Source organism: Haematobia irritans, chromosome 1 (genome assembly GCF_050003625.1).
Source record: "Haematobia irritans isolate KBUSLIRL chromosome 1, ASM5000362v1, whole genome shotgun sequence".
NCBI classification, from domain to species: Eukaryota; Metazoa; Arthropoda; class Insecta; order Diptera; family Muscidae; genus Haematobia; species Haematobia irritans.
The window spans coordinates 25,330,623-25,347,787 of NC_134397.1; the positions used below are offsets into that span (position 1 = coordinate 25,330,623).

Here is a 17,165-nt window from a genome sequence, read left to right on the forward strand (position 1 = left end):
CATAAGCTGATCGACATTTCTCTTTAAACCTTTGTTTTAAATTATTTTCCTGTCCGCAAGAATAGTGTCTTTATATTTCGAATCATAGTTCAAAATATATCGTTTTGTAATTTTACAAACCAGAAAATATGGTTTAAACTTAAAATTGTCAATACAGTTCTCTTTAATGAGAGGTTCAAATTGAAATTGAAGTCCAAAAGTGTAGCGATATTTTCATTAAAACAAAAAAAAATCTTGCGAATCCGAATATGGGTAAATATTTTAGTAGTAATAAGATGGATTTTTTATATGCCCGCATATATAGTATGCTTGAAAAAACTATAAAGTATTAAAACCGTATATATAAAGTCAAATTTTATTCCAACTATAACACAGAATGAAACTTTTGTTTCTAAATAAAAAGTTGAACTTTAAATAAACTTTTTATCAAAATAATAATTCATATTCATATCTTGAAATTAATATAAAAATAAAATATGATAGTATTAAGGTATTCAGAATTCCTTAAAATATACTTGTTCTTTTATTTTTTATTTTATAAGAAAAATAAATTCTTGCAATTTGCGATTACGAATTTCAGAATATGGGGGAATATGTAGTAAAAACACAAATTTTGTATATGCCCGCATATACATAAACTAAAAATATTTAAAACATAAAATTTTATTCCAACTATAACACAGAATTGTTTTATAATATTTCTATTTCAGTAAAAAGCTTTTGTAAACATTTAATGTTTTAACTCTAGCTTTAATACAGAATTGTTCTACTTTCATAGGACATATACATAAACTAAAAATATTTAAAACTTATATAAAACATAAAATTTTATTCCAACTATAACACAGAATTGTTTTTTAATATTTATTTTATTTTTTATTTTATAAGAAAAATAAATTCTTGCAATTTGCGATTACGAATTTCAGAATATGGGGGAATATGTTAGTAGTAAAAACACAAATTTTTTTTTATATGCCCGCATATACATAAACTAAAAATATTTAAAACTTATATAAAACATAAAATTTTATTCCAACTATAACACAGAATTGTTTTTTAATATTTCTATCTCAGTAAAAAGTTTTTGTAAACATTTTATGTTTTAACTCTAGCTTTAATACTGAATTGTTCCACTTTCATAGAACATATATTTTTTTCTTAAAATTATTAATTTAAACATTTTTATCAAAATAAAAATTGTAAGAAAAAATATATAGGAGCTTAAACTAACAGCCTTACAGTTTTACGTTTTACACAAATATTTTATAAAAAAAATAAAACTGCAAAAACATTTTTACTTTCATTTCTTAAAATTCATATAAAAATAAAATATATAGAGTATTAAAGAATTCAGAATGGTGTGAAGGGTTTTGATTGAAAATTTTCGCATTTTATATTGAGGTATTCTTTGGTTTCACTTTTAATATTTTCTAAAATACTATAGCAAATTTCTATATATTTTTTTGTAAATTATATATTATTATTATATATTAATAGAAACTATCAAACTTAAAAACTTCAGTCTTTGATTCGAACTTGGGCCACACAAATATCTATGATTTTTGTTGCATTTATTTTATGTATATTAAATTAAATTTCCATACATACTACATATATGTATATGAAATTCCTAACCATGGAAAGTTTTGTACAAACTAAAATTATCAATACCTTGAGGCTTTTGCATCCAACATCCATTACCCGAGCGAGAGAATGCATTAAATAATTCCAATTTTGCTAAACAATAATTGGCAGCTTGAGTCAATTTAGCTTGGGCATATATATGAGCTATGGGTTTATTATAAAACCCTGGCAATATTTCAACTAAATGAACATATCTGGAAAATAACTCATATTTACATAAACATGAATTTTCATTGTTTATTAATCGGCCAACAGGTAAAGAAATAATTTCAATATCATTATCACCAATTGTCCAATTTATACCAATGCCTGGTGTTCGATCATTATAGTTGGGATCGCGTTGAACAGAAACCGAATGCAAACTTGGATAATTAAGATGATAGGGTTGAGGTAAAATGCGGAATGTGTTTTCTAAACGGCCACAAACAGCTCGAAATAAATGATTGCCATTGAACATACTTCCCAGCACAATGGAGCTCAGATATATCGGTTCAATAAGGCTGGACAACAAGGCACCCTGTACGCCCAAAACATTCCAACGGGCTATTTTATCCGAACATGACATTATACGCAAAGGTTCGCCATTTATTATATCATTCCAGGTTTGTTTGAGGCGAGTATTGATCGGATTACCACGGGTATTGGAAACTTTCAAACGTAATTTCCCATATTTGTCTGACACACCTAACCGATTCTTACATTCTGTAGAAACTCGAGCATCACCACATGGTGCTGAACTAATATATAGATGGAAATCATAACCAGGTTTTAGAGCAAATCGTCCATCACATCTTCTATGGAATATCGAGAAAGGGGCTGTTGCTGGTCGCGAGTGTAGTTCTAGTTGTCCATATAGATATTTAACCAAACAACGACGAACTATTACCTCTGCATGACAATCATTGAGATTACAACCATTCCCATCGAGATTATTTCCATTTACCCATTTTGTTCCCGTGGCAATGGCAATTACTTGGGAATTTGATAGACTTGTTAGTACAATTCCAGCCAGTACTTTATAGTCGGCCACTTCTGGATAATTTTGTGTTTGTTCTGCAAAGCCATGCAAAACTAAAGATTCCACATAATCTCCAAAATTCCGTGGCATTCTTGGTTCCCTGTAAACACACTCCACTGTCTTATTACTGCAATCGGTTTTGTATTTCATTATTTGCTTTGCTACATCTAATTTTGCCTGTTTATAATTTCTTCCCTGACCATAGAATTTTCGATTATTCCATGCGGCAAGCATTACTGTATAACAGCCATCGGCAGAGCCCAAATTTTTAAAGAAATATTTTATTGTATCGGATTTCGTGGGCAGATGATTGTTGCGCTTTGTTGTTTTGTGTGCATTCTTTGCTTTAAATACAGATTTCAATTTGGATTTGGATTTCGCCACAACTGTATCTAAGAGGAAAAACAAAAATAAAATTCGAAGATATTATACAAATAATACAAAAGGTGATCGATCATTTCAAATAAACTGAGTCACTATGAATTCTTATTCATTTTGATTCCGTTTAGCATGTGCACTAAACCCAATAGAATGCTCTATGTGTGTAAATTTGTTTACCAAACAAATTTCCAAATTTTTAGCTTTATTTGGAACCTTTGGTTTCGTTTTTGTATAGGGATTGAAGAATATCCCCCATTAAAACGGATAATGTTAATAATTTTGTGAAAATCGTGCAATACATGGATACATAAATATCATGTAGATCTGATGCAGATGATGATCCTCCAACTTCAATTCACTCGACCATCGTGGGAGCATTTTTTACCTGAATATTTTAAATTTAAATTTGTTGTTGATTAAGAAATTGGCCCTAAGGAGATTAAGAAATTGGCCCTAAATGTAGATGTAACATCTGAAACCCCCCAACGGCCTTATTCACCATCTCTACAAGGGATGATGGGTTCTGTATCCTTTGGCGATCATCAGCCAAGACACTTGAGACACTACTCCTCCTCATCCTTGTGGAAAATTGTTCAGTAAAGCTAACAACACAACATCAGCATTGTATGCCATTACATCATAAATAAACAGAGCGTTCAATCCACCCAAGCAGTCTGACAGGATGGTACTCGTAGCTCTTAACCTATCAAAGGCATTCGATACAGGTTATTCAGTCCACTGTGGAGTCACAGTGGTGAACTTCTCTTTTTATATGCCCACTCAGAAATGCTACCAACATTACTGAGAGGGGATAATCCACCGCTGAAAAACTGTTTGATGTTGGTCGAAACTGGGATTGAATCCATGACCCTTTGCACTGGAGGAAAGAGACCTTCTACGACAGACTTGGGTATTTTTGGCACAACTAAGATCAGGCCGCCTCAATTCCTATGAGTGATTGATAGCAGCCTGGCTGTACCATCTATTATCAAGGGCCAAAGACACGCGTCACCGTTTTGCTTGCAATAAAACCCAGTACATTGAATCGAAAACCGATATTAAAAAAACTTTTTCAAAATTTTATTTCTATAGAAAATTTTGTCAAAATTTTATTTCTATAGAAAATTTTGTCAAAATTTAATTTCTATAAAAATGTTGTCATAATTTTATTTCTATAGAAAATTTTGTCAAAATTTTATTTCTATAGAAAATTTTATCAAAATTTTATTTCTATTTTGTCAACATTTTATTTCTATATAAAATTTTGTCAAAATTTTATTTCTATAGAAAATTTTGTCAAAATATTATTTCTATAGAATTTTTTTCAAAATTTTATTTGTATAGAAATTTTTGCCAAAATTTTATTCCTATAGAAAATTTTGTCAAAATTTTATTTTTATAGAAAATTTTTTCAAAATGTATTTCTATAGAAAATTTTGCCAAAATATAATTTCTATAAAAAATTTTGCCAAAATTTAATTTCTATAAAAATTTTGTCATAATTTTATTTCTATAAAAAATTTTGTCATAATTTTATTTCTATAGAATTTTTTTTTTCGAAATTTTATTTCTATAGAAAATTTTTTCGAAATTTTATTTCTATAAAAAACTTGTTCGAAATTTTCTATTTCTATAGAATATTTTGTGAAATTTTTTTTTTATAGAAAATTTTGTCAAAATTTTATATCTATAGAAAATGTTGTCAAAATGTATTACTATAGAAAATTTTGTCAAAATATAATTTCTATAAAAAATTTTGCCAAAATTTAATTTCAATAAAAAATTTTATTCCTATAAAAATTTTTGTCACAATTTTATTTCTATAGAAATTTTTTTCAAAATTTTATTTCTGTATAAAATTTTGCCAAAATTTTATTCCTATAGAAAATGTTGTCAAAATTTTATTCCTATAGATTTTTTTTTTCAAAATTTTATTTCTACAGAAAATTTTGTCAAAATTTTATTTCTATAAAAAATGTTGTCAAAATTTTATTTCTTTAGAAAATTTTGTCAAAATTTTATTTCCATAGAAAATGTTGTCAAAATTTTATCTCTATAGAATATTTTGTCAAAATTTTATTTCTATAGAAAATGTTGTAAAATTTTTATTTCTATAGAAAAGTTTGTCAAAATTTTATTTCTATAGAAAAGTTTGTCAAAATTTTATTTCTATAGAAAATTTTGCCAAAATTTAATTTCTATAAAAACTGTCAAAATTTTATTTCTATAGAAAATTTTGTCATAATTTTATTTCTATAAAAAATTTTGTCAAAATTTTTTTCTATGAAAATTTTTTCGAAATTTTATTTCTATAGAAAATTTTTTCGAAATTTTATTTCTATAGAAAATTTTTTCGAAATTTTATTTCTATAGAAAATTTTGTTAAAATTTTATTTCTATAGAAAATTTTGTCAAAATTTTATTTCTATAGACAATTTTGTCAAAATTTTATTTCTATAGAAAATTTTGTCAAAATTTTATATCTATAGAAAATTTTGTCAAAATGTATTACTATAGAAAATTTTGTCAAAATATAATTTCTATAAAAAATTTTGCCAAAATTTAATTTCAATAAAAAATTTTATTCCTATAAAAATTTTTGTCACAATTTTATTTCTATAGAAATTTTTTTCAAAATTTTATTTCTGTATAAAATTTTGCCAAAATTTTATTCCTATAGAAAATGTTGTCAAAATTTTATTCCTATAGATTTTTTTTTTCAAAATTTTATTTCTACAGAAAATTTTGTCAAAATTTTATTTCTATAAAAAATGTTGTCAAAATTTTATTTCTTTAGAAAATTTTGTCAAAATTTTATTTCCATAGAAAATGTTGTCAAAATTTTATCTCTATAGAATATTTTGTCAAAATTTTATTTCTATAGAAAATGTTGTAAAATTTTTATTTCTATAGAAAAGTTTGTCAAAATTTTATTTCTATAGAAAAGTTTGTCAAAATTTTATTTCTATAGAAAATTTTGCCAAAATTTAATTTCTATAAAAACTGTCAAAATTTTATTTCTATAGAAAATTTTGTCATAATTTTATTTCTATAAAAAATTTTGTCAAAATTTTTTTCTATGAAAATTTTTTCGAAATTTTATTTCTATAGAAAATTTTTTCGAAATTTTATTTCTATAGAAAATTTTTTCGAAATTTTATTTCTATAGAAAATTTTGTTAAAATTTTATTTCTATAGAAAATTTTGTCAAAATTTTATTTCTATAGACAATTTTGTCAAAATTTTATTTCTATAGAAAATTTTGTCAAAATTTTATTTCTATAGAAAATTTTCTCAAAATTTTATTTCTATAGAAAATTTTGTCAAAATTTTATTTCTATAGAAAATTTTGTCAAAATTTTATTTCTATAGAAAATTTTGTCAAAATTTTATTTCTATAGAAAACTTTGTCATAATTTTATTTCTAAAGAAAATTTTGTCAAAATTTTATTTCTATAAAAACTGTTGTCAAAATTTCATTTCTATAAAAACTGTTGTCAAAATTTCATTTCTATAAAAAATTTTGTCAAAATTTTATTGCTATAGAAAATTTTGTCAAATTTTTATTTCTATAGAAAATTTTGTCAAAATTTTATTTCTATAGAAAATTTTGTCAATATTTTATTTCTATAGAAAATTTTGTCAAAAATTTTATTTCTATAGAAAATTTTGTCAAAATTTTATTTCTATAGAAAATTTTGTCAAAATTTTATTTCTATAGAAAACTTTGTCATAATTTTATTTCTAAAGAAAATTTTGTCAAAATTTTATTTCTATAAAAACTGTTGTCAAAATTTCATTTCTATAAAAACTGTTGTCAAAATTTTATTTCTAAAAAAATTTTGTCAAAATTTTATTTCTATAGAAAATTTTGTCAAAATTTTATTTCTATAAAAACTGTTGTCAAAATTTCATTTCTATAAAAAATTTTGTCAATATTTTATTTCTAAAAAAATTTTGTCAAAATTTTATTTCTATTTAATTTTCCCAAAATTGGATTTCTATTTATGAATTACCTCTTAGTTGGAGACGAATATTTTGCAAAATCTACCAGAACATTAAAAATTCTACCAATCTATCAAAGAGTAAAAATCTACCATTTTCGTTAGAATTCTACCAACTGTGGCAACCGTGAATCGGTCTCGATTTGATCTCTTTCGGCACTCGTCTTTCTCCCTCGCAATATAATACTCCAGTCGTAGAATAGGATGGTCTTTTCAATCGATTCTGCACGCATTTTTAAGTATCTGGGAGTTAATGAAGTAGATGTGAGAGTTAGGTTAGGTTAGGTTAAAGTGGCAGCCCGATTAAGATTCAGGCTCACTTAGACTATTCAGTCCATTGTGATACCCCATTAACAAAGTACCTATTACATATGGGCACTTCTAGTTTTAACCGCTGAACCTTCTTGATTATTTTTCTTTGTTGAACCAAGCAGATTGTTCCAAAAACATTAGCAGACTGCTTAAGTTAACGTTTTCCAGATCCGCCAGTAATCTGAAGCTATATGCTCCTAAAAGTTGCTTGCGCTTTACACAAGAGGTGTTTAATTGATTCTTTTTCCTCCGCATCATGACAGCTCATACAATAGTCATTATACTTCGCGCCAATAGATTTTGCAAAATCGCCTATCAGGCAGCGACCTGATGTGAGAGTTACTTCCGGATTCCTATATGATCTTCTCGGTACACTATCCGTATCTCTTACCAGATTTGTTTCTGCCCTTATCAAAGCCAAGGTTTATAGTAGATGAATTTTCCGAAATCATTTTTACACATCTTTTTCCATAGCTATTTTTCCTTCGTTTGGTATGTACAGAAAGGTTGCAAATTACAGTTGGGTACATTCATTATACTTACAAAGATATTGACACCGAAAATCTCTTTCAGTTAAGCAAGAAATCAGCATACATTTATTGAGAACAAAATTTAATTTGCTTTGGTTTCCATTTCAATGAAGAAAAAACAGCGTATTTATATACTCTTAGGACAAAGTAATTTAATTTTAATAAAAAAAAAAAAACAATATAATTCCCATTAATCATAAAAAAGAAGATTCTAAACTAAAACTAAAAATATACAAAAAGTTAACATAAGCCTGAAAAATCCAGTAGCTCAATGGAAGGCACGTCCATATCAATAAGTTCAAATTGTTTGTTGTTTATCAATATCAGTCTAATGTCTTAGTTCTATGGTAAAGTCATTTTGTTCCGGTGGTTTCTTTATCCAACATCCAAGGCCAGAATGTTGAAAGGCATCAAAGAGTTCCTGTTTTGCTATTCCATAATCTTTAGCTTTCTCTTTGGCCTTTGCATAGTTATTGAGTAGAGGCGATAGATTTATATTCGGCAAATAGCGTAGTAAAAATAGGTATTTGGAAAAGAATGACTTTTTCGATAAATGCGATACATCATTATTGATTAGCAGACCCGTTGGAAGCGCCACAAGTGATATATGACCATCACCCATAGTCCAATTCATGCCAACATTTGGAATGTCATATATAGTACGGAACCTTTTGACCGAAGTAGAAGCCAATAAGGGTCGATTCAAATGGTATGGTTTCGGTAGGAATTTTATTTTTTGCTCTAAACGACCACATACCGCACGATACATATGATTTGTATAGAATTTATTGCCCAGGACTATGGAGTACAGATAGACAGGCTCAATTAGGGTGGCCAATAATGAACCTTGTACACCTAAAACATTCCAACGGGCAATTTTATCCGAACAGGACATTATGTAAAGGGGCTCTCTGCCATATTTTACATCATTCCATGATTGAGCAAAAAACCGATTACCAATACTTCTAGTTGTCAAACCACCATATAGTTTCGTACGCAAATGTCCATACTCATCATAATTATTGCGATCACTATAGGCTTTGGCATCACCACATGGTACTGTACTGCTATACAGATGGAAAGCAATCTCTGATTTCAATGCAAACGCATACTGAAGACCACTTGGATTTCTATAGAATATTGAGTTATCATCTCCCCAATTGGGATTACAATGCTCTTTTAGTTGTGTATACAGATATTGCATTAAACATCGCCGGGCTATAATCTCAGCATGGGTATCATTCAAAACTCCACCATTGCGATCAATGCATAGTCCATTGATACATTTTGTACCCGTTGCAACAGATATAACGGTGGCATTCTCAAAATCTAAGTTGCGTGTCATTACAATACCGGCAATTGATTTGTATTTGGAAAATTTAGGACAATTTTTCATTAATTGATCGTATTTGTTTAAAATCAGCTTCTCCACTTGGTCGGCCTCATTTTGTGGTAAGGTCAAGGTACACATATTAGCATTGCTTCGTCTACCATCCATAAGCATTTGTCCATCGATATCATCAGGAAGTGCATCGCTAAAATTATTATCATAGGGTTCGGGCATTACTTTAAAATGACTTTGATGACCAATAGAAAATTCGGCCCCTGGTACTTGGGGTACAATACTGTCATAGGCATTAAGAATTTTTTTAGCCGCATCTGCACAAGCTTGATCTTTATTCTCTCCATGACCATAGTATTTGTTTTTATTGAATGTGGCAGACATTAACATAAATGTTTTGTCAGGTGTACTCATATCGGCTTCCAAATTATAACGAATACCAGGACATATTTTATTTAGACGATTTACAGAATCTTCCATATTATCTATTTCGGATATTGGTTGGTCGCTTATTCTATGGTTATTAGTTCTATTTGATTTAAAATTATGGAATGATTTATTAGATGAATTCTGCATTGGTCTCCAATGCGTACTTGTAGATTCTTTCATCGGTGCCACATACACCATACGCGAGTTACCCGGTGTATTTGAACCTATAGGAAAGGAAATTGGATAATCATATATCATGGTATAGCATGGCACGAGCGGGGAATATAAGAATTTTTTATAAATATAAGTAAAATATGGATGTTATATTTGGCAGCGTCAAAGAGGATAACCTTAATCAAATACCATTTTATTTTCGAATTGTAGAGTTCGATTAAAAGTGATCTTAAGCTAGCTTCCAAATGCTAGCCATCGTGGTGCAATGGTAAGCTCGTGGGTTTATTGCCAGTTTCGGCCGATCGTCAGTGATTTATTCCATGTCAGCAATGCTGGTGACATTTTTTTAGTGTTTCCTAAATTTTCCTTCGGATTCGGCTATTAAAAGGAGTTCCCTTCTCAAGTGTTCCAGTGACATCACAATGGACAAAATAGTCAAAGTGTGCCCCAAAAATAGCCTGTCACTATACCTAAACGTTATCTGTATCATGAAAGGGAATAAACTTGTTAAACGCCCTAGCTAGCGGCTTTGTCTGGAGACATAGAAATTCAGGACAAAGTTGTTTTTGTTTTGGCAAAATTATATACGTTTTTCAGCTGTGTTCTATTCGATTCCAGGAATGTTAGTGATATTTCTTAGTGTTTCAAAACTTGTCATTCGGACTCGGACTATTAAACGGATCTCCTTTGGCATTGAGCTAAACATCATATCGGGCATCACAGTGAACATAATATTCGAAGAGCCCTGATATCATCAGAAAGCCCCAAGCACATCTGCCAGCGGCTGCCTTCTCAGGGTTACTTGTTCTTTTTTTTCAATTTTTATACTGGAGAAATAAAATTTTAACAAAATTTTCTATAGAAATAAAATTTTCTATAGAAATAAAATTTTGACAAAATTTTCTATAGAAATAAAATTTTGACAAAATTTTCTATAGAAATAAAATTTTGACAAAATTTTCTATAGAAATAAAATTTTGACAAAATTTTCTATAGAAATAAAATTTTGACAAAATTTTCTATAGAAATAAAATTTTGACAAAATTTTCTATAGAAATAAGATTTTGACAAAATTTTCTATAGAAATAAAATTTTGACAAAATTTTCTATAAAATAAAATTTTGACAAAATTTTCTATAGAAATAAAATTTTGACATTTTCTATAGAAATAAAATTTTGACAAAATTTTCTATAGAAATAAAATGTTGACAAAATTTTCTATAGAAATAAAATTTTGACAAAATTTTCTATAGAAATAAAATTTTGACAAAATTTTCTATAGAAATAAAATTTTGACAAAATTTTCTATAGAAATAAAATTTTGACAACATTTTCTATAGAAATAAAATTTTGAGAAAATTTTCTATAGAAATAAAATTTTGACAAAATTTTCTATAATCTATAGAAAATTTAGACAAAATTTACTATAGAAATAAAATTCTGACAAAATTTTCTATAGAAATAACATTTTGACAAAATTTTATATAGAAATAATATGTTGACATTTTCTATAGAAACAAAAATTTTGACAAAATTTTCTTTAGAAAGTAAATTATGAAAAAATTTCCTATAGAAACGAAATTTTGAGAAAATTTTCTATAGAAATAAAATTTTGAGAAAATTTTCTATAGAAATAAAATTTTGAGAAAATTTTCTATAGAAATAAAATTTTGACAAAATTTTCTATAGAAATAAAATTTTGACAAAATTTTCTATAGAAACAAAAATTTTGACAAAATTTTCTTTAGAAAGTAAATTATGAGAAAATTTCCTATAGAAACGAAATTTTGAGAAAAATTTCTATAGAAATAAAATGTTGTATAGAAATAAAATTTTAACAAAATTTTCTATAGAAATAAAATTTGGCAAAATTTTCTAAAGAAATAAAATATTGACAAAATTTTCTATAGAAATAAAAATTTGGCAAACTTTTCTATAGAAATAAAATTTTGACAAAATTTTCTATAGAAACAAAAATTTTGACAAAATTTTCGTTAGAAAGTAAATTATGAGAAAATTTTCTATAGAACTAAAATTTTTGAAAAATTTTCGATAGAAATAAAATTTTGACAAAATTTTCTATAGAAATAAAATCTTGATATTGGTCAATGTAAGCGACACGCACTAATTTATCCGCTCATGCCACAAACTAAATCCTAAACTAAGAGCGCTATTAAAATCTTTCACAAATTTCATTGGTATAGAAAGAAATTTTTTAATTAAAACCTATGATATCCGCCCTAGTGGGCAAGGGTGTTATGGAAAACTCTACCTTATAAAATATTATGTAGCGCTTTTTTGAAAGTAATTCGAAGAGTGTCCATAGAAACAAGCAGCCGCCCTTCCTTAGGGTTATAGCATATCGTATAATATAAAATATTTAATACGATCAAGAATTTTATGAGAAAATTGTTATATTATTGTTAAACTGTTATTGGAAGAATTTAGATGAAAACGGATTTTCATAAACTTACCAAGTGATGAACTTTCTCTGGTTCGGAAAGGATTTTTGGATAACCACTTCGACGCCCTTTTAGTTGCTATGACTTCACTATTCTCTTCCTCAATTCTTGGTATTGATAAACAAGAAGTTACAATTGCTTCCGTATTGTTGTCAACCTGGGATGTGTTTAAAGATGTTAGAGATTCATTCATGGCCAAATTTCCACTCATTTCGTTGACCTCAACATCCTTAGATTCGTCTTCACATGGAAGTGATTTATTCAGATCATGCTCATCATCCAATATTTGAATGCCTTCGCTAGAGTTGGAATTATCTACACTTGATAGGTCAATACCTACTCCATCGGGAATTTTATGGTCTTCGACTTTATTTTGTTCTATGTCTTGTGCCTCTATTGCTTCTATTTGCTTTGGCGGTTCTTGTAGAATTTGGATCATACAATCATTGATTATTTCTTCCACACTTTCGTCTTCATCAGACACCAGCTCAATAGGAGCATTTGGTTCTGGAGAAAGAATTTCGATTGAACTATCTTCTGTATCGCTAAGATCTACAAGATTATCTGTATCTTGAAGTGCTACCGACAATTTTTCACTAGCATCTAGATTGGGATCAGGCATAATAGGTTCTTCTTGTGATACATTTTCTAATTTTTCTCGAAGTGCTATACAGTCTGTATTAGATTCCTTATCTTTTCCCAGTTCACAATTAAGCTCTTCGGCTAGTTTTGGTTTCTTTTGACATAAACCCAAATTATCATCGTTTTGTCTTTTGGAAGGATATACTTTTATAACTTCTGCAATTGGAGTATCTTCTAACTTTGACTCATGGTTCGCATCTCCAGTTTTATTATTCGAGTCATGACCAGAACCTTTGTTTTGTTGGGCCTCTCCTCCTGCGTGCTTTTCATTGAGATCAGTTGTTTTGTCGATGGTTCTTTTATTATTTTCATGGCCTTCAACACTTTCCTTCTCCAAATTTTGTGTGCCAGCACACAATTTTTTCAGGTTTTCACTTTCAACGTTACGACCGTTACGGAACAGCTTCGCTGGGTTTGGTATAAGGTGAGCACTTTTTTGTAATTCTTCCAGGGCAACTAATGCGGCCCTTTTCTTCGCTAAGTTAGCTGTGGGTGCCGTAGCCGTAAATAATTTCGTTTTGTTTACCTTCAAGGTACAATTGAAAGAACACCTGTTGTGAGCTCCCAAAGTCATTGCTATGGCACATTCGAGAGAATCCACCTTTGCCTTAAGCATGGAAATTGGATCCGCATCTTGTTGTGAAGACATCATTTCCACCTGTTTATGAATTAGATTAGGTGGTATTTTAAAAATATTCTTGAAGAATTTATTTTTACTCACGCCTAATTTTGTTCCAGACTTCCGTACGTTGCTGAGCTGAAGAAACAAATGTTGTCCTGCCGGCTTATTTATTTAAGTTTTAAAGTTACTCCCAGTCAGCAAGAAAGAGATTATCTTGGCCCATCAGTTGATACAGAGCGCCATTGCAAATCCTGCCGGCTTAATTTACGGTTTAATAGTTCATTCACAATTAACACGGGTATTATTCGTTTGTTTACAACGGGGATTCCTAAGATCAGTGTTGCCAAATAAAATCGAATTAAAGGCGTAAATGACCTAAATTATAGACAAAGGAAGGTATAGATACACCCAAACAAATTCGTTGCCTAAACCGACCCTGCCAACATTTTTTGAATTTGGGGACTCTTTTGAGAATCCCCACTACGTCGAAAACAATCATATACGACATAAAAAACTCGTCGGAAAAGCGCCGTCACTATTGAGAAGTTGTACCACGCCAAGTTACTACAAAAATGTTTCGCATGAGTGCAATTATTAGGTGCCTTTATAGATCAATTTAGAACGACGCCAATAAGGGACCCTCCAAACAATCAGAAAAAGTGCATTTTAAGATAGTTGTAAAAGAATCATTGTGGTCGAGTAAAACACGTTTGTTTAGATATTTATTAATTTGATTAAACATTTACAATTACTTAAAAATATAACATTTATACCACTATCACATTACATTTAACATAATTTTTGGCATTAATGATGATGTTGAGTTACAAGTAGCGAGTTACATGTTGCTGCGTCTATCAACCAGAGTTTTTATTCCATGGAGGCAGCGTGTCTGTAAAATATCTGAAAAACAATCACTTTATTCCATTTGGAAAATCACCAAATTGTTCACCAATATACCTTTCACAATTTTAAGCGTATAATCTATGTTTTCAGAACTTTATTTTCGTTTTTATTTAATTAAAATATAACAAGCTGGTTGCGCTTGGCGTTTCACAAAAAAAAATGGCTTTTTTTAACAGTAGGGATGGCAAATTACTTGCATGTACTTTTTGATGTACGTTTTCATGATGGTTGAAGTGACATTTACGAGTCTGTGGTAACGATGAGGTTGAAATGGAACTTTGAAATGCTGGCAGGGGAATTATTTGCCAACCGAAAGCATGAGGTTCCATCAACTATCAATGATATCTGTCAGCACAACTAACATATGGCAATTGCAACTGCATGGTAGTATGTTGGACCAACTCAGCATTGGTTGTCGCAATCTCAAATTATTTGTTTGGTTTGTTGGTGCAACCGCCATCGATGTTATTTATTATTACCCTAACCAAATTCCAATATTAAATGAAAGGGCAGATTATATTGAGATTTTATTAATTTATTACAAGATTTACAATCATAATAAATTACGAAAATAATTACAAAATATGCTTACAACAAAGGCTTTTGATCTATATGTGAGATCAATTTACAAAGGGATGAAATAATGTTTGTCTATTTTTATAGGGGTATTTTTCTAAACCAATGGCAGATGGTTATTATGTGGTCAAACTACAAAACCTAATTCAATATATACTTTCCAGAAATTTCCTCCCCAAGCCGATAGATAAACCCTGCCGATATTTTTTGAATTTGGGGGCGCTTCTGAGAATCCCCACTACGTCGAAAACAGTCGTATACGATATCATAAACTCCACAGAAATGCGCCGTCACTATTGAGAAGTTGTACCACGCCAAGTTACTACAAAAAAAATCACAATGGACTGAATAGTCTAAGTGAGCCTGAATTTTAACGGGCTGTCACTTTAACCTAACCTAACCTACTACAAAAAAGTATCGCATGAGTGCAATTATTAGGTGCCCTTTTGGATACATTTAGAAGGACGCCAATAAGAGCCCCTTCAAACAATCAGACAAAGTGCATTTTAAGATAGTTGTAAAAGAATCATTGTGGTCAAGCAAAACACGATTGTTTAGATGTTTATTAATTTTATTAAACATTTGTAAATGCTAATAAATAAAACTTTTATACGACTATCACATCACATTTAATGCGCTTTACAGAGTATCAGTTATTCCGGACGGAATGTCGGTGTTTGTAAAGAATCTTACAGTGTGTCGGATCGATACGACTTATCGGCGATGTCTAAATAATCGGTAAACGTGTTATGGATCCCATAAACATGCAGCAGTATCGATTATGCCTTCGAACTTAAAGGTAGGTACTATGTTCGGTTTTCGAGTTGAAAATCACTTTATTTTCGCGATAAATTTTCCTGAAATAATCAAAATTATAAATGAAAAGAAATATATTCTAATAACGACTTGCCGAAATTTAGAGGAACAAGAAACTGCGCATCAATTGAGTTAATTTGTCTGTTTTATATTGAACTGTTTTAATAAAGTAACCGCGAAAATTTCAACTCGAAAAGCGAACATAGTACTTACCTTAACTTATAATGTGCACAGTATATGGGATATGTTCGACGCGAGCATTGTCGTCCGGAATAACTTATAGTCTGTAAAGCGCATAACATATTTTTATACCCTCCATCATAGGATGGGGGTATATTAACTTTGTCATTCCGTTTGTAACACATCGAAATATTGCTCTAAGACCCCATAAAGTATATATATTCTGGGTCGTGGTGAAATACTGAGTCGATCTAAGCATGTCCGTCCGTCCGTCCGTCTGTTGAAATCACGATAACTTCCGAACGAAACAAGCTATCGACTTGAAACTTGGCAAAAGTAGTTGTTATCGATGTAGGTCGGATGGTATTGAAAATGGGCCATATCGGTCTACTTTTACGTATAGCCCCCATATAAAGGGACCCTCAGATTTGGCTTGTGGAGCCTCTAACAGAAGCATATTTCATCCGATCCAGCTGAAATTTGGTATATGGTGTTGGTATATGGTGTTGGTATATGGTCTCCAACAACCATGCAAAAATTGGTTTACATCGGTCCATAATTATACATAGCCCCCATATAAACCGATCCCCAGATTTGGCTTGCGGAGCCTCAAAGAGAAGAAAATTTCATCCGATCCGGCTGAAATTTGGTACATGGTGTTGGTATATGGTCTCTAACAATCATGCAAAAATTGGTCCATATCGGTCCATAATTATATATAGCCCCCATATAAACCGATCCCCAGATTTGGCTTGCGGAGCCTCAAAGAGAAGCAAATTTCATCCGATCCGGCTGAAATTTGGTTCGTGATGTTGGTATATGGTCTCTAATAACCATGCAAAAATTGGTCCACATCGGTCCATAATTATATATAGACCCCATATAAACCGATCTCCAGATTTGGCTTGCGGAGCCTCAAAGAGATGCAAATTTCATCCGATCCGCCTGAAATTTGGTACATGATATTGGTATATGGTCTCTAACAACCATGCAAAAATTGGTCCACATCGGTTCATAATTATATATAGCCCCCATATAAACCGATCCCCAGATTTGGCTTGCGAAGTCTCCAAGAGAAGCAAATTTCATCCAATCCGGTTGTAATTTGGAACATGGTGTTAGTATAT

General features: G+C 29.8%; 1 protein-coding gene and 1 long non-coding RNA gene across 3 annotated transcripts; both read right to left on the reverse strand.

The window, feature by feature from the left end:
- Positions 1–1,545: 1,545 nt before the first annotated feature.
- On the reverse strand, positions 1,546–13,839 carry LOC142220464 (uncharacterized). Of its 2 annotated transcripts, none has more exons than XM_075289637.1 (3): positions 13,660–13,839; positions 12,309–13,596; positions 1,546–3,054 (listed from the first exon to the last, which is right to left on the reverse strand). In XM_075289637.1, exons 2-3 carry the CDS (start codon positions 13,588–13,590, stop codon positions 1,631–1,633), a joined length of 2,706 nt encoding a protein of 901 aa, XP_075145752.1. In that variant the 5' UTR covers positions 13,591–13,596; positions 13,660–13,839; the 3' UTR covers positions 1,546–1,630. The 2 variants fall into 2 exon arrangements, with proteins under 2 accessions (XP_075145752.1, XP_075145751.1); XM_075289636.1 differs by lacking the exon at positions 1,546–3,054 and adding an exon at positions 7,923–9,884 and having other exon boundaries at positions 13,660–13,832.
- Positions 13,840–14,269: 430 nt separating this feature from the next.
- On the reverse strand, positions 14,270–14,711 carry LOC142237884 (uncharacterized). The gene is made up of 2 exons (XR_012722590.1): positions 14,521–14,711; positions 14,270–14,463 (listed from the first exon to the last, which is right to left on the reverse strand). It is a non-coding gene; the product is annotated as an uncharacterized LOC142237884 (long non-coding RNA).
- Between the last annotated feature and the right edge of the window lie 2,454 nt (positions 14,712–17,165).

Excerpts from the sequence above, each read along its gene's own strand:
- LOC142220464 (XM_075289636.1), bottom strand. The coding sequence starts at position 13,590 with ATGATGTCTTCACAACAAGATGCGGATCCAATTTCCATGCTTAAGGCA. Across the intron at positions 9,885-12,308 it reads CAGAGAAAGTTCATCACTTG|GTTCAAATACACCGGGTAAC; the intron begins GTAAGTTTATGA and ends CCTTTCCTATAG.